This window comes from Cibotium barometz, chromosome 20, assembly GCF_041138505.1.
Source record: "Cibotium barometz isolate CiBa-2024 chromosome 20, ASM4113850v1, whole genome shotgun sequence".
Taxonomy (NCBI): domain Eukaryota; kingdom Viridiplantae; phylum Streptophyta; class Polypodiopsida; order Cyatheales; family Cibotiaceae; genus Cibotium; species Cibotium barometz.
Genome location: NC_141065.1, coordinates 2,440,704 through 2,459,400, shown reverse-complemented (window position 1 = coordinate 2,459,400; position 18,697 = coordinate 2,440,704). Strand labels below are relative to the sequence as shown.

Genomic DNA, 18,697 nt, shown 5'->3' with positions numbered 1-18,697 from the left:
CAAGCCTTCTGCTAGTTCACTTCAGGAAAATGGATGAAATCACCAAATTATTATTTGGGTATTCACCCTTTTTTTACTACTGAGCTTCTATTCTGGACAAACAAAATGAAAAAATCTGGTTAAACGACGAAGTTCAAGCCATCTCCAGTTATGTAGTTTCCATGCCCCAAAGCAAGCTAAGCAGTATAGATTGTGATCCACGTGTGTAGCAATTCAACCTCTGGTGAAGTTTGATGTTACAACTTTCCTCAAGCAGAAAAAAAATAAGTGCAAAATAAGATGCTTGCAACAATGTTCCCTCTCATGCATGTCAGTAGTTTACAATGTCGGTAAAAAGCATCAATCAACTTCTCGCACATATAGTGGAAAGTTTGATGGTTGGAAATACACACCATCTGTATGTGCCTCAGAAAAAATGTGGGCATGTATTTTATCTGGTTTCAGATATTGGCTTATGAATGTTCTATACTGATTGCACCATGATAACAATGGCATTTTGCAAGCGTATCTATGAACAAGTGAAAATAGTTGTTTGATACCACAACTCCTTTGACTGCTAAGTGCACCAAAACCGCAGATGTGCACTAGATTTGAAAACACGTAATATACTGCAAAACCAACGAGATATGTAGCACATGGCCTTACATGATATCCTAAGACTACTAGTGTTTTTCCCTGTACAGTAGGCGGTTCTTCACACAGCAGCGAGCTTCAAAAGATATCAATCCCACGTGTCAAAATAGCCTGCATCCTTCATCTCTGAATAGTAAATATCATCAAGATGCACATCTTCTTCCTGCACAAAGCAAGAAAGGCATTCAAATCTTCAAAACGTACGCCACATTACCCTCCCTACGGACAAGTGCTTTAACCACCTTCCATCTAGTTTCTAGGTCTTATGATGTCAAGGATTCATGAGCACTTTTGATGTTCCTACAGTTTGAACCAGCAACAAACAATGTAGGAGTGATACAATGCTCCTCCAACCTGAGAACAGGAAGCACTCCTGCCACAGTATTCTCCCTGTTCCGGGCAAGTGATGAAAACCAACAAACAGACAAGACTTCCAACCTTTTCGGCCACTTTACATTATGACTCTTGCTCCCAGTGCCCACACATTCTCTCCTGCCTTCAACCTTTTCTGCCATTTTGCATAATGACTCTTGCTCCCATACAGTACCTTCATCAGGCCAGTCTGCCCTTCCACGCTAGCAATATACCAATTTAGGGTAGCCTTTCCCAAATCCAACCCTAGAAAACCATAGAGATCCGTTGTCCTGTGCCCTGAGCAGCCCAACAATTGTATGATGGGTCTCTGACCCTGGTCTACATGCCAACAGCCTTGTGCTCACTTTCCTAGGGCCTCGGTGCAATTGTCAAAGGAGTATTCTTATTTTTTTAAGGCATTAAATGGATGATTTAAAGATAAAATGTGAGATACACCATTGATCATTTCTGTAACTGTGAAAGTATACTTGTGTCCAAACCTTATATTGAATTTAGCATTAAAAATTCCAGCATTATCACTCACAAGGAAGTAGTCAAAAAGGAAGGTAACGTAGAGAAGTGGTGGATAGAAACCATTGTAGAAGAATGTAGAAACCCCATGTGAGATACACCATTGATCATTTCTGTAACTGTGAAAGTATACTTGTGTCCAAAACCTTATATTGAATTTAGCATTAAAAATTCCAGCATTATCACTCACAAGGAAGTAGTCAAAAAGGAAGGTAACGTAGAGAAGTGGTGGATAGAAACCATTGTAGAAGAATGTAGAAACCCCATGCAAGCTGCAAAAAGCAAGCTACGAATAATTCAGGCATGTACTTTTCTGTATTTTCCAATACAAACGCCTAATTTTGATTAAGTAACGCACAAAATGGAGATTCGAGGGGCTATACCAGTAACCAAAATCTGCTCCGAAGCAAATAAGGGCATTGCCGAATGCCGATAACACATTGAGTACAAAGAGGATCACAATGTAGCGGTAAAAGGAAGGTCGAGCTGCAAAACAAAGAGCTGCTGAGTGTTCATTCTAGTATATTCGTGAGCCAATACAAGCATAAGCGTGCATATGCAAGCCTAAGTGATGACATAAAATAAAATCTGCACTCTTAACTGCAAGCATTAGGACTAGACACGAGGCTTCCCGCTGCAACTAGAAGATCTGCCTAGTCTGTTGATATGCTACAATCATAGTTGTTTCTCGTACGCGTACGAACACGGTACGGTTCGTATGGTACGATATCGTATGGCAAGAGTCCCCCCCCCCCCAAAAAAAAAATTCCTTGGAAAAAAAATTTCCAAATGCTAAAAAAAATATAGAAACCCTGCTTTACGAAGATCCCAAATGCTCGCAATACTTCGCAACTTTCGTGTCCACTCAGTATTCCATATGGGGTTGTTGAGAGACCTAAAAAATCTGGCGAGGTAGACTGGTAGTGTACACTTGATTGGTAGGATGAGAGAATCTTGCTACATCACTTGGGGATCCCTGGTATTGGTAGGCTAGACAATTAGATTCTCAAGTTATGCACGAGGGAGAAGATTTGGACATGGCCATTTTGATCTAGAGAGGAGTCCCTAAACTTATTACCCTAGATGCACTCCTCGTATTTGTGCAAGGACGGTCCCTTAGTCATAAATGCTACACTGGGAGACCTTTGGTATTGCATTACCCATCTAGGTTCTTTTTTGGAGACAATCGAGAGATCCAACCGGGAGAGACACATATCCATGTTCTGGTTCCTCAAGCACTGTAGACTCCTCCCCTCCCAACCTTCCCTCACATTCAAGCTTGAAGCTCCATAGGTTGTAAGTGTAAAAAATAAAAACCGTATTTTATCGTACGGTATCTGAAAATTTCTTATCGTACCAAAAATTCCCGTACGGTATTGTATCGTACGGTATCGTATTTTCGTACTGTGACAACCATGGCTACAATGAAGAACTGCTAGTTCTCAAGCTGCGTGAGTGACAAGTTTGGAGCTGCCCCCACTAGCCACCTGTAGGGCCTTCCCTAAAATTGGGATAGGGACCCGCTAATCAAATTAGGAGATTGAGGTAAAGATCATGAGGTTTTTGGGATCGAGATGGAAGGCATTCCCTCATAGAAGCCTTGAGCTTTTAGCATCTTGATGGGCAAGCATGTTGAAGTGGCTGATGATCCTGTCACCATTGAGGTGATTGTCACTCTCTTGGGATAATCCAAGAAAGCATGTTTCTATCCTCTTTAAGGAATGACATTAGAGTTTGGGGATGGAGTTGGGGCACTTGGTGCAATGGCTCTATGAGGATACTTAACAACACAATGTGGCCCTTGCAATGGAAACATTGTGAAGATGTAGCATGCATGACATGTTATTGAAGTCTGTCTGTCTTTGTTGCACCATAGTTTGAACAAGGAGGCATAGTAAACGAATCATACCATAGACATGATTGTACAAGTTAAGTGCAAAACCCTGTGGTCGGATACTTGGCCCATTGTGACCCTAGAGAGTGGGTTTGGATCTTGACAAGTTGAGGTTTCTACAAATTAGATAACCGGAGGTCACTTAATACCGAAAGGTTTTGGGGTCTGGATGGCTAGACCAATTTGTGGAACACCTCAGATGGCAAATTTCTTGTCTATGTTTCATTTTCAGATTATGCACACTCCAGGAAAGAAAAATGTGGTGACAGATGCACTGTCTAGAAAACCATATGTGGCTGCAGTGTCAATTGCCTCACATGGGGACTTGTCTACCATGTGTGAATTGTACCATACCGATGCTAATTTTGGGCATATATGGACTGATTTAGTGGCTGGACATGCACATGCCTCTTATGTGATCAAAGTGGGGTATCTCATGAAGGATAACTGCTTATGTGTTGTGTCAAACATGAGGCAAAAGGTCATTGATGAGTGCCATGCTCCTCCGTATGCAGGAGATAGAGACATAATGCCTACTACGCGCATGATTGAGCGTTATTTCTTTTGGCCAGGAATGCACAAAGATATAGAGGCATATGTATGTGCATGTATCACTTGCCAGAAAGTCAAGTTTGACAAGCAAAAGGCTCCTGGTTTGATTCAGCCTTTGCCTATTCCCTTGCAGCCATGGGAAGGTATTGCAATGGAGTTTATCATGGATTTGCCTCGTACTCAACAAGGCAATGATGCTATTTGGACCATTGTTGACAGGTTTAGCAAGCAAGCACACTTCTTGCCGATCAGGAAGACCATTAAGCCTGAGCATATGGTCAAGATATTTGTAGCACAAGTGCTCATCAAACACCATGGTATGCCTAAATCCATTGTGAGGGAAAGAGATCCCAGGACTAAAAGCCGCTTTTGAAGAGCTCTGTTTGACAATATGGGCACTAAATTGGACTTCTTGTAGGCTTCTCACTCCCAAATGGATGGACAAAGTGAGGCTGCAAATTCAGCCATGTTGGATCTTCTCAAATGCTATGTTGCAGACCAAAAAACAGCTGGGGAAAAGTATCTACCACTGATAGAGTTTGCATACAACAACACAGTGCATGCCTCCACGGGAAAGGCCTCATTTGAAATTGTTTACAACAAAGTGATATTGCCGCCCATCCTATGCACTAAGGATGAGATCTTTGCAGCTAATGAATATGTCAGAGATCTTGATGTTGCCTTTACACAAGTGCGCATAGCCATTGCTCGTTCACAAGATAAGCATAAGAAGGCTGCTGACAAGCATAAAAGAGAGGTAGACATCATAGAAAATGATTGGGTATTACTGAAATTTGAGAAAGCAAGACTCTATAAGAGACCAGGAAAGGAGGGAGCATGCCCTAAGCTTCCTACTAGGTATTACGGACCTTTTAAGGTGCTCAAGAAGATCAATGAGGTTGCTTTCCGGCTTGCATTGCCTGATCGTTGGAAGATTCACAATGCCTTTCATGTGAGACTATTGCGCAAGTATGTGGGGCCAGAGCCAAAAGAGCTTGTCATCACAGAAGAGCCGGCAAAGGTTGATGAGCTAGAGGACGTTCTTCAACATGAACGGATTGTGTTTCACAAAGAGCTACCTGTCCGTAAGCTTTCCAAGAGATACCTTGTGAAGTTCAAGAACTATTTGCCTATCGATGCAAAATGGGTTGATGAAGACTACTTCAAAGATTACCCACAACTTCTTCAGGCATATTTGAAGGCTTTTCAATTGAGGTCAACTATTTAGAAGCCAGGGGAGGGATGTCACCATTTGGCTGCCCAAGTGGTCTTCCTCTATTTTCGTGCAAAGGTACGAGAGGCCAAGGAGCTTCATGTTGCCTGTACTGAGGCCAGGACTCGCATCACTTATAGGAGGGCAGGCCTCATGTCACCTGTAGTGTGGCCAGGACATGCAACCCACTGTCAGGGATCCCAGTTTAGGCTTCCCATTGAGCCAGTTCCGTGCTTGGGAAGACCTGCTATTTATAGGTTCCAGGAACGGGAGATTTCCATTACTTAATGCATATGCATACATCTCTGCCTGTTTGAAATTGTTTTCGCATGACTTGTTTTCGTGTGAATGCCTGTTATGACGTGTCCAGTTCACGGGTAGGGGACACCCACCCGTGAGCCGTGTGAATGCCTTGTATTCTGACATGGTTTGTGGCATGTGAACAGGTGGTAAGTATTCATTTAACCCTTGTTTATTATTGCGAAGGTTTTATATGTAGGCATATGCTCACTTATGGTAGTGCTATGTGTGAACAGGGCTTAACCAAGGGCACTTTTTCCCATGTGGTTTTTCCTCTTGGACATCAAGTGTGAAAGGACACTCTAACATATAATATTTTGTACTTCTATATTATATGGATGTGGCACACATGCAAGGGTTGACTTGCATTTTGTGGATACCACACTTTTGGCTCTCTCTCTCTCTCTCTCTCTCTCTCTCTCTCTCTCTCTCTCTCTCTCATTTCTGTGTGTGAGCTTCTCTACCCTGCACCTAACCCTAATGTGCAGGTTTATGTGTGTGAGTGTGTGAGTCCAACACCCAACATTTGGTATCAGAGCTGAGAGCTGGGAGCTGGCCTTGGAAAACTGCAGCTGGAAGAAACCCTGCGAAATTCCGTCGAAAACAGGCGTTCCGTCCATCGACTGCGTTTTTCCATCGACGCTGTGTTTTTTCCGTCGCCGTCCGTCCGTGGTTTCCGTCGTTGCTCCACCGTCTGAGTGGGGAGCCCACCGCCGCCGCCCAGCTCGCGGGCGGCACCGCCGTATACAGCCGGCGTTTTTCCGACAACGCCCCCCCTCCGGCTGCCCAGAGCTATCGACCGCCAGCACCCCACAGGTGGCCGTCCGTCCTGCCATTCCGTCCACGCGCCGCCCGTCCGTCCGCTGCTCCGACCTCCGCGCGCAACGCCGCCTCCGACCAAGTCGCCTTGCACCTACCGTCCGGCGCGCCCCTGCTCCGTCCAGCCACCGTCGCCGCCGCCCAACGTCAACTTACTCGCTCGCCGTTCCGACCGACCACGTCTGGCACCCACCTTCGACGTTCCATTCTGGCCGTCCGTTCGTGCAAGGTGACCCTCCCGCCCGTTCCGACACCAGCGACTCCAGCTCCAGCGCCCAGCGCTCGCCCGCCACTGGCTCGCTACTACAGGCCATTCGTGCTGGCCCACGGCACGCATGCTCGCCTACCCGACTCCAGCTTCCACCTGCTGCTCGCCCGACACCTGTAGGCAGCTGGGCCCGACACCTTGAGCGCCGTGCTGCTTCCGACTTGAGCGCCCGTTACCTACGGCTCCTCCACACTCTGCACGCATCTTGCTGCCCAGTTCACACAACTGCCTGCAGCTCGTTGAGGCTCCACCTACTGTGCTTCCGTACTTCCCGACTGTGCTTCCATACTTCATAAGGTACCTTTGTTTCAGCAAACAGAAAAAATAAACAAAGAAAACAAAGGAAGATTTGAAAGCTTGCAGGTGGTACAGGATTCAGGCAAATTGGGGGATTTCTCAATTTCAGGACAAATTGATAAAATTGGGCATGTTGCTTTGACTGCAATTTGGGGGTTTTTGAAATTGAGGTCAAAATCAGCAAATTGAACCTCTTTCATTTGCAGAAATTTGGGGGTTTTCAAAATTGAGGTCAAAATCAGCAAATTGAGCCTCTTTCACTTGCAGAAATTTGGGGCTTTTGTGAAAATTGGCCAATTAGATGCACATTGAAGCGATTGGAGTGCATAAAAATTGGGGATTTTCTGATTGGAGCATGTAATTGGGCATTACAGCTGCGATTTGTCGCGTATGTATACACATTGTGTGTAATTGGACAATTTGGTGCAAGTTTACACTTGCTTTGGTTTGCAGACATACATTTGCACAGGACATTTGGTTGCCTGGTAGTGCACATTGGTGCTTGGTTTGCTTGCAGATATATTTTGTTGACATGGCACAGAATGCTACAGATGTATTTGGTGTGCTCACCCAAGAGGACAAGCTGGATGGATCTAACTACTCCGTCTGGAGTTTCATGATCCGTAATTTGCTGGTAGCCAAAGGGCTTTGGGGCATCGTGTGTGGTGATGACACACGCCCACATACCATACAACCAACCACGCCTCAAAGGGGAGGTGCTCAAAGAGCTCCTGATATAGAACCTGCTCCCACACAAGAGTAGAAGAGATGGGACTCTAGAGATGCACAGGCCATGTCATTGATAGCCCTTTCAGTGAAAAGGACTATTATTCCGCACATTCGTTCGTGCAAGACATCGAAGCTTGCATGGGACACATTGGAAGCAATGTATCAGGTACGCAATGAGGCAAGAGTTGCCTACTTGAAGAGGCAATTGGATCTTCTTTCTATGGATGAGGGTGACTCTATGGCAGATCATCTCACCAAAGTGAAAGATTTGCAGGAACAATTGCTCAACATTGATGAGGTTATCCCAGACAGACAGATGGTCACCAACACTCTTCATTCTTTACCGCCTTCCTACTTGGGCTTTCACACCTCTCTCAACTTCTCAATGAGAGGAGGTGGTGATCCCGTCACTTTTGAAGAGCTCGTGGGTTTACTCTTGCAGGAAGAGCAAACAAGAGCAAACTTATCGAGCAACCGTGGTGGAGAAAAGGCATTTACAGCCAAGGATAAGGGTAAAGCAAAGAGCTTTAGGCATGGGGGACAACAGTCTAGCAAGGCTGGTCATGGACAGCCCTCTTCTAGTGGTGAAAAGTCTGACAAAGGGGATGCAAACAAGCCCAAAAAGAAGGGCAAATGTCACTACTGCCATAAGCCTGGACACTACATCAATGAATGTAGGAAGCAGATTGCAAAAGAGAAAAGGAAAGAAGCAGGCAATGCAGTAGCAGACTCTTCTGATGACAAAGCACAACAATCAGCTAATGTAATCCAGGAAGAGTACACTTTTTTGGTCACATGCACTAGTGACACACCAAGTGCTTCAGACACTGATATGTCTTGCATTGCATCTGACAGACAGCATGCATCATGGTATTTTGATAGTGGTGCTTCGAGCCACATCACTTCATGCAAAGATGTATTTCAGCACTTGGTTTATGCTTCAAATGGCCGCACTGTATCATGTGCAGATCATACCACATATCCAGTAAAGGGAATTGGTAATGTCATACTTATTGCAGCCAATGGTGCCAATATATGTATGAAAAATGTATTGTATGTTCCAGGAATAAAGAAAAATCTGCTCTCCGTCTCAGCCATAAACGACCAAGGTTTAAAGGTTGAATTTGAAGATGGGAAGTGTTTAGTAAAAGACCCATCAAAGGGTTATGAAATAGTCACTTCTGGAACACGATACAAAGGCTTTTATAAGCTGGACAGCTATGACAAGCGTACTTATGATGTAAATACAGTGGCTGCCCACACTCCTGCTATGCATGATGCAAAGCTATGGCATGCTCGTTTTGGGCGTGTAAATTTTCAGAGTTTGATGCTTTTGCAGAAGCATCATATGGTTGATAATATGCCGCCTCTTGAGTCTCCACCAAGACATGTATGTGAGGGGTGTATTTTGGGAAAGATGCAACGGAAACCATTCCCCAAAGATGGAGCTGTTAGAGCTGAAAGTAAATTACAGCTCATACATAGTGATGTATGTGGTCCAATGTGGACACCATCCATAGGGGGGCATCTTTACTTTGTCACATTCATTGATGACTACTCCAGGTTTGCTTGGGCTTACCCTTTGAAAGCGAAAGCAAATGTGTTTACATGCTTCGACACTTTGTAGCAATGGCTGAAAATATGTGTGCATGTAAAGTCCAAACACTCCGCTCAGATAGAGGTGGAGAATATATGTCAAATGCATTCAAGGATTATATGCTTCAAAAGGGCATCAAACACCAATGTACTGTGCCTTATACACCGCAGCAGAATGGTGTAGCTGAAAGGAAAAATAGATCTCTCATGGAGATGGCAAGATGCATGGTGAAAGCACAAAAGTTGCCTCACAAATTTTGGATGGAAGCTATAATGTGTGCAACTCATGTGTTGAACAGGTGTCCAACAAAAGCTTTGAAAACCATAACACCATTTGAGGCTTGGTATAGCCGTTAGCCAACAGTGGATTATATGCGTACATTTGGGTGTTTGGCATATGCACATGTGCCAGAACAACTCCGAACAAAGCTAGATGACAAAGCAATTAAATGCATTTTTGTGGGCTACAGCAATGAAAGCAAAGGATACCGTCTTTATAATCCAACTACACGAAGGATTTTTGTAAGAAGAGATGTGGTATTTGCTGAAAATTCAGAACAGCCCATGTATAGCTTGTATAAAAGCAATGATACAGGCATACAGGACATGTTTGATGGACTTTTACCCATTGCAATTAGGGGGGATTCAGATCAGCCAGCCCCTACACAAGAAAATCCACATGTAGAACATGTGGACCAGCCAGCCATTCAGCCCCCTTCTATGGAAGAAGTGGAAGATCTTGTCAGGGAAGAGCAAACAGCCATAAATACAGCCAAGTCAGTGCCAAGATGGTTGCTGAAAACTTTGCAAGAAAGCAAACTTGCAGCTCCACTCACAAGTAGAACAAGGGCTAGTTCCAGCCATGCTTTGAATGTACATCGTGGGGAGTCTGCATTCGCAATGGGTGGTCTCTTTGATTCAGAAGAGCCTTCTTCTTATGAAGAAGCACATGAGAATGAGCATTGGTTGCAAGCTATGCAACCTGAAATTTCTTCTATCATGAAGAATAATACATGGGATCTTGTGGAATTGCCTAAAGGCAAGCATGTAATTGGAACAAAGTGGGTGTACAAAGTCAAAAGAAAGTCTGATGGTACTATTGACAGGTACAAAGCAAGACTTGTGGCTAAAGGCTACTCCCACAAAAAGGGAATAGATTATGAAGAGACTTTTGCTCCTACTTCGAGAATGACCACAATAAGATCAGTGATTGCATTGGCTGCCCATAAAGGATGGAAAGTGCATCAATTGGATATCAAAACTGCATTCTTAAATCGGGATTTACAGGAGGAAGTATATGTAAATCAGCCCATTGGTTTTGTAGTTCTTGGTGAGGAACATAAAGTATGCAGGTTGCACAAAGCATTGTATGGGTTAAAGCAAGCTCCAAGAGCTTGGTATGATAAGATACATGCTCATCTAACCAGCCAAGGTTATGAGAATAGTCCAGCTGAAAGCACATTGTATGTGAAGAAAACCGATGCCGATATTCTCATAGTCATCTTGTATGTAGATGACATGCTCATTACAGGTACAAGCAAAGCACAAATTTCAGATTTCAAAGCTGATTAGCTGAATTTGATATGTCAGATTTGGGACCTTTACACTACTATCTCGGCATACAGTTTATGCATACAGATAATGGCATTGTTATGCAGCAAACTAAGTACATAAAAAGTTTGCTAAAAAGGTTTCACATGGATGAATGTAAGCCCGTTTCTACTCCGGTAGAACCAGGTGTACGGCTTACTATGCATGATATTGGAGAGCCTTTTGAGGCCGGCATTTACAACCAGGCAGTGGGATGCCTCATTTACTTGTGTAACACGAGGCCAGACATATCTTTTGGGGTGTCTTTGTTGAGCAAATTCATGCACAGCCCAGGCACAAAGCATTGGCAAGCAGTCTAGCACTCCATCCACATCCCCACCCCCCCTTATATTGTTTGTATATGGGCTCCACCGATCCATGATGATTCACACTTGTATCCAGACACATGCACACTTTTTCTTTTCTTTCTTTTCTTCCGATGACCGGAAGAACACAGTTGTATTATTTTTTGTCTCATAGGCCGACTTTGGCCTCTCGTAGACGTTAATATCTCTCTCTCTCTCTCTCTCTCTCTCTCTCTCTCTCTCTCTCTCTCTCTCTCTCTGTGGATAGTGTATCAGATGTCATATGGTTGTAACTCTCTCTCTCTCTACCCCGCTACAACTCAAGAACAAATCGGCAGAGCTGAATAAAGTTAAAGAAGCAAGAAAGAATGGCAAATGGGCAATATACAGAGGAGGACAAGCAATCATTAAAGAATTCCATACCCCACCCCCCCAAGAGCAAATCCATCCAAGGATGAAATATAGCTATTTTTATTTTGAACCTCAATTTCGAACTAGATGCAATAGAACCCATTGTAACTTAAACTCTTAAGAGTCTTAAGAGTTCATTTTGAGTTTTTTTTTTTTCAGTTTTATGCCTCTTTGGCATCGATACCCAGAGTGGAATGTAAATGGATGTACCTGATATGTCCCATAGGTCGGATTCGCCCTCCGTGGACGTTAATATAACTCTCTCTCTCTCTCTCTCTCTCTCTCTCTCTCTCTCTCTCTCTCTCTAGTGTATCAAATGTCATATGGTTGTAACTTTGGTCTCATAGGTCACTTTGGCCTTTTGAAGACGTTAATATAACATTTCATTTCATTTCATTTCTCTCTCTCTCTCTAGCTTCCCACTCTCCCTAGTTGCTGGTTCCGGATGCCCCCCCTACTGATGTACTGTGGGGCTAGATACTTAGTTCTTTCTTTTCTTTTCGAGACAGTGTATCAGATGTCACATGGTTGTAACTTTGGTCTCATAGGTCACTTTGGCCTTTTGAAGACGTTAATATAACATTTCATTTCTGGATGGGTTTGTGCAGAGACCGGGGTACATGGATGTATATATGTCTCATGCCATGCGCACTACTATTGGGCAGCTTCGGGTGGTATCTTCACACACTCTAGAGATAGAGGCATGGAGAGCTACAAGAGACCCGAGGGAGACACGTATCTACAGATTGTGCCACATAGAGGTGGAGACAGAGGAGCATTATGTTTGCCATTGCCTAGTATACTATGAGATTCGGCGGAGATACCACTGTCTCTTCAGGGAGGGATTTGGTCCACTCAGCAGAGTTATGCAGTTTCATGATCAGAGATGCTTGGGGGGATTTTTGATGGAGTTACGACGTCATAGAGAGCGGCTATTACAGCAGCTCCCACAGCAAAGGGATACTACATCTCAAACACGGATCATTACCTTCTTCTAGCCACTCAATGGTGGGACATCCTCCACAGCTCCTTCGGTCCAAACCCGGGTCACTCAGAGACGCACTATCTCTACATCTACTAGTAGAGGAGTGACATCAGACCGAGAGAGAGAGCTATAATCCAAGAGACGCCCCCGCCCACCTGGCCCTTGCCCCCCAAGTCTTCACCAGACGCAGATTGATGAGATCTTGAGGAGACATAGCAAAGAGGACACACCCCATATTGATCTAGCACAGATTTGGAGATATCTTGCCCCTAACCCGATGTATGACATCCTACACCCAGTCATTGGCACCGGTTGGAGCTAGATGCTTTATTGGATGTATTTACCCCCCCTCCCTCCCACCCACCCCACAGTAGTTAGCCAGAGCTTTGTAAGTGATTTATCTCCACATTATAGAGTACTTTGTACGTACATGAAAATGAGTACACAAGTTTTGTCTCATAGGCCATTGGCCTTTAGAAGACGTTAATAAAATCTCTCTCTCTCTCTCTCTCTCTCTCTCTCTCTCTCTCTCTCTCTCTCATTCAGCTTTTTAGTTCAGTACTTTTTCATGTTGTTGGGATGACAAAGGATACCCCACACAAGTACACTGATTTGTCTCATAGGCTGAGTTCGGTCTTTTGGAAGACGTTAATAAAATCTTTCTTTCTCTCTCACCGCCTCAGAGTGGAGACAGGTAGAGCTGAGCGCATCTTCAGAGCCGGGAAGCTCATACGGACACCCAGAGAGGAGAGGATCTGCCGACTATGCCACACAGAGGTTGAGACGGAGGAGCATTACATATGCCGCTACCCAGTATACTATGAGATCCGTGAGAGGTTTCACTGTCTATTTCGTGAGGGATTCGGTCCACTCTCCAAGATCATTGACTTCCACGACCAGCGTTGCCTAGGCCTCTTCCTGCTTGAGCTCCGCAGACATAGGGACACCTTCTTGAGACACAGGCCCCAGCCACCCCGCCCCTCCCTCGGCAGCCAACCATCACCAATTTCTTCCGGACCCAAGAGGTGGAGGACACCGACATAGTGGATCTTGTGGACCCTCCACGAGCTGCTCTGGACCTACCTCGCCCAAGAGGAGTTACCTCGGACCGAGCCTCTACACTCCAACGTGCCCGACGCCCTCGACCCCCCCCCCCCCCCCGCCGGCCACGATCACCTCATCAACTCCAGATCCAGGACATGCTCCACCGCCATCGAGCTACCTTTCCACGTGACATAGCTGAGGGAGACCTCTCGGCCATACTCGTCAGCCCCATGCTTGACATTTTGGAGAGTGGTATACCATTTACTCAGAGCTGATGTTGCTCCCATGTTTTTATGTTCTTAGTATTCCATGATGAGTTTCCATGGACAGTTTTGTATCACCCCACTGAGATAGCTATATTTATGTTTTCTTTCTGTTTTATTTTCCATTCCATGATGAGATATGCCATGGACATTATTGTATCACTTTGGTCTCATAGGCCCATTGGGTCTTTAGTAGACGCTTAATATATCTTTCTTTCTTTTCTTTCTCTCTCTCGTGCACACATGGCGGTGGAGCTTCAGTTGATTGTCGGAACATGAGAAGGATCCTCAACCTAACGGGATCAAGTGGAGTTCAAGCAAAAAGAGGTCAAGGAGGTAGAACTTACTTCAAGGAGCAAATGTATGGCCAAACTCCAAGCTAATTGATATTCAGCAGCTACGGGATCAGGTGTTACGTCTACAAAGAGCACTCATTGGTTCAGCCACTACTCCAGGTACGGTTGGAGATGCTCCTTTGTTCACGCCAAACGCTTTTGTAGGCGACAAGAAGGAGAGGACACAGGAGGTTGTAGACTCTTGGCTCAACCGTTGGAATGTGCACTTTGAGTTTCACGCTTTCCCGGATGCCCAAAAGATACAGATGGTGAGGGGTCATCTAGAGGGGAAAGCCCTTACATGGTGCCGATAAACCTCTACATGGAGGAATTCCGAGACTCAGTTTCGAGATGAGTTCCTGCAGGCCAAGTATGAGTTTGCCTTGTGACCAAGTTTGCAGACTTGGATATGCAGAACATGTCTTTTGACATGCATTTCAACGGTTTAGAGCATTGTAGTCTCGGGCGGGGCATGGACAAATTTGGTACTGGCAAGTATCTAAGTTACCGATCACTATCCAAGATTACACAAAGCCCCTAGATAAAAAAAATACATAGATCTTTCTTTCTTCCGTACAATAACTACGAGATAATCTTGGGCCTAATGCTAGTTGGAAAAAAAATTAAATCTTCTTTTCTTTTCTTCTCGGACTTATGGCAACATTTGGTCCAGGTCCCAAACCACCTAATGTGCACCATAATTCCTTGTGGAAGTCTTGAGATCTCGGGTCGTCATATTGACAACTGGACAACTATCTACAACCTCAAAGGGAGTCTTCTTCCTCTAAAAGCACCCAACAAAAGCTCTACAGATAATAATTGGCTTCACACATAACCTTCACATACACATACACAAACCATGGGGTTAGGCACACATTCACAGGTAGGTCCTTCGGCCTTTCGGAGTTCTTGAAGCCCATGGACGATTGCATGCATTGTCCATAGCAAAAAGAAGTCATAGACACATCCAAATGTCCAAACAACATGCAACACGACATCAATTCAAGACAATCAATTTAGCAAACAAGACACACATAAGCATGTCCGCAAAGCAATACAAATACCTATAATCCATAGTCACCACACATCATCGATACCATGAGGACAAAGGTGGGTTCGAAGCATTCATATCGTGTGCATTTCCAAGGCTATTTCTTGAAGGGCAGCAGATAAAGAGGATTTTTAGGACCAGAGACTGGAACTGCAACAGCTAGGCATGGGCACGAAGACTCTGGAAAAACCCAAGAGGCTGACGGACAGCTTTCATGGAGGGATATCTGTGTCGACTACAGCAAATCGGGGCCTAGCCGACAGCAAGTCGGCCAGTCCACTAGTGTTTCCAAGCCGAATAAATAGGCTCCTTGATAGGCATTCACTCCTTTGGAGAGTAGAGTCAATTAGACTAGGACTTTTGACTCAAGAACCTTTCGGTGATGGCAGCCTAAGCCTTGCCAAGACATCTACACCTTTTTGTACTATATATAATATGAATATAGTGAAACTCAGCCATCTCTCTGAGTCTCTCTCTCTCTTCTTCTCTCCATCTTCTACTTGAGTTTTGCATCAGGTTCTTCTAGGATGGTGTTTAGGGCTGAAAGAAGACTACTAGAGCTTCCACATGTGACATTAGTATCAGAGCATCAAGCTCAGCAAGGCTAAACACTGATTCAGTCCCAGATGAAGATGCACAGTCCAAGCAGTGCAACACAAGACATGGAAGAAGTTCCCAAGGTTGGTTGGTGGTGTTCCACAAGACCCAAGGAAAATGGCAATCATGTCAATCCAGTGCCACTTGCGGCATACTAGGAAAGGCTTTCAGGCAACGGTTCCAAGGGAGGATCATCCTCCAAGGGGTGGAGTCAAAGTGCCCGACTCGATACTCGGGAAAAGAAGACCAGAGAAAGTATTCAGGGATAGTGCATGAAGGGATAAGGCACAAGATGGAACATATGCATAGATCTTCATCAAATTTGGAGTGGATTCGGAGACAAGGCAAGGTTTTCAATGAAAAGGTTGCCACGAAGGGAAAGATAACATCTTTGGGAATAGGGGAAGACAAAGAGATTCAGTCATCCAAGAACAAAAGTTGGAATTCTGTCATCAAGTTTAGCAAAGGGGGATGTCATGTGCAAGACGTGTGCATTCCCAGGACTATTTCCTGAAGGGCAGCAGATAAAGAGGATTTTTAGGACTAGAGTCTGGAGCCACAGCAGCTAGGCATGGGCAGGAAGACTGTGGAAAAACCCATGGGGCTATCGGCCAGCTTTCATGAAAGGATATCTGTGTCGGCTACAGCAACTGGGAGTTTTGTCCAAGGGACCTAGCCGACAGTAGGTTGGCCAGCCCAGTAGTGTTTTCAAGGCCTATAAATACGCATTGCTAGGGTCCTTGTAACATGACTACTATGCGGAAGCGTGCTTAATGATGATTAACGCTAATCACATGCTCATGACATAGAGAAGTAGAGAGAAGGAGAAGAGAGAGACTCTTTACCTAACCTCCTCCTACTATATATTACTAAATAAATGAGTAATTACAATGATTGTCATAGATCCAATGTAGATCTAGACTATGAATGCTATGAATGAACTTTTGCTTACTGTCCTCCACTGTGCGTTAATGGAAAATGCTGATTTGGAGATGTACTTGGCTGATCCAAACTGTTAGAGATCGCATGCCCTTGGACTTTGGCTCTGCAATCTCTGTCTTTGAATGATTATGAATGACCCATCACCTGCCTTTATATAGGAAAGTGATAGCAAGTCGTAATCAGGTTGATTTTCACTTTTCAGGTCATAAAAGTCATCAAAAATGTCATAAAATGCGTTCATGTTGTGCCCATAACACGTCCCAACCATTGGTGCATGTCCTGGACACCTCCGGGCACCTATAGGGCCACCAAATTGGCTCCAAACTGCCCATATATGACCTCTAACTTTGTCCTTAAGGCGGCTGTAAGGAATAATCATGTCTACGTGGCACCAGATTAAGGTGTGCACGTGACAATCCCTTATAGGCATTCACTCTTTTAGGAAGTAGAGTCAATTAGATTCTAGACTAGGACTTTTGAGTCAAGAACCTTTTGATGATGACAACCTAAGGCTTGCCAAGACATGTATACCTTTTTGTACTAAATGAATATACTAAAACTCAGCTATCTCTCTCTCTTCCAAGGTGGAAAGGTACGTAAGGTAGGGTACGAATCAAGTACGTAAGGTATGCATTCACGTAGGGGTTGAGATTTTGAGGTACGTTAAATACGCAAGGTACGTAAAAACATAAAAAATATAGTATATAGTATATATATATACAGAAAAATGAATGAAAAACTGCAAACTTTAAATTTGAAAAACAATTGATTTCTGAACAACAACACAATTACCAAAATGAAAGCTATCAGTAAACAAAAGCATAAATAGGTTTCATGAAATGGAATCACTCAAACGTTCAGTACCCATGACTCAAATGCCACGGGTTACATACTATAAGCAATCAATCAAAATTTAAAAGTGAAAAGACAGTTTACTAACTAGAGAAGCCAAAAAATAATAGTTCTGGTCACTAGTGTCACTATCACTGCACATTGCAGAGCGCTCAATGATCAATCCACTTCATGACCATCAGATGATGAAGAAGATGAAGATTCAAGATCTCCATCTATCAACATGTTTCTTGCGCTATCATACTCTGGCTCTGTGTTTGCTTATAAAACACATAAAACTTTACAGAAGTCGGCTAAAACCGGTGACGGCAGCCAACCTAGGGTTCTTTTTTGGCCCAAAGTGTTTTTAAAAACTGCCACATATGGATCCAAACCGTACGATACAATATCGTACCATACAGTAAAACGTACCTTATCATAAGGTACATACGTACGGATGCAACCTTGCTCTCTTCTCTCCATCTTCTACTTGCGTTTTGCATCAGGTTGTTCCAGAATGGTGTTTAGGGCTGAAAGAAGACTCTCAAAGCTTTTGCATGTGACATTAGTATCCGAGCATCTCACCAAGGCCAACACTACTTCAATCCCAGATGAAGGTGCACACAAAGACATGGAAGAAGTTCCCAGGAAGTTGGTTGGTAGTGCTCCACAAGACCCAAGGGGAATGGCAGTCCTATGAGTTCGGTGCCACTTTGGGCATACCAGGAAAGCCTTTCATGCAACGGTTCCAAGGGAGGATGATCCTCCAAGGGGTGAATACAAAGTGCCAGACTCAATACTAAGGAAAAGACGACCAGATAAAGTGTTCAAGGATAGGGCATGAAGGGATAGAGGACAAGATGAAACAAATGCATAGATCTTCATCACATTTGGAGTAGACTTGGAGACCGGGCAGGGTTTTCCGTGAAAAGGTTGCCAAGAAGGGAAGGATGACAGATTTAGGAGTCTAGGAAGAGACAAAGGGATGATGATAGTCATCCAAGAACAGAAGTTGGAACTCCGTCATCAAGTTTAGCAGAGGGGGATGTCTCGTGCAAGACATGTGCATTCCCAGGTTTATTTCCTAAAGGGCAACAAATAAAGAGGATTTTTCGGACCAAAATCTGGAGCCAGAGCAGCTAGCCATGGGCAAGAAG

General features: G+C 44.2%; 1 protein-coding gene across 1 annotated transcript in view; it reads right to left on the bottom strand.

Annotated features, from left to right (window-relative positions):
• Window positions 1–264: 264 nt before the first annotated feature.
• The window catches only part of LOC147627446 (protein CANDIDATE G PROTEIN-COUPLED RECEPTOR 2-like), a 63,588-nt gene continuing 45,155 nt past the window's right edge, over window positions 265–18,697 (bottom strand). The window contains exons 4-6 of the mRNA XM_086814336.1: window positions 1,902–2,004; window positions 1,709–1,790; window positions 265–796 (exon numbers count right to left, since the gene is read on the bottom strand). Of these exons, the coding sequence (XP_086670462.1) occupies window positions 722–796; window positions 1,709–1,790; window positions 1,902–2,004 (260 nt within the window). The 3' untranslated portion in view covers window positions 265–721. The remainder of the gene's footprint in view (window positions 797–1,708; window positions 1,791–1,901; window positions 2,005–18,697) is intronic.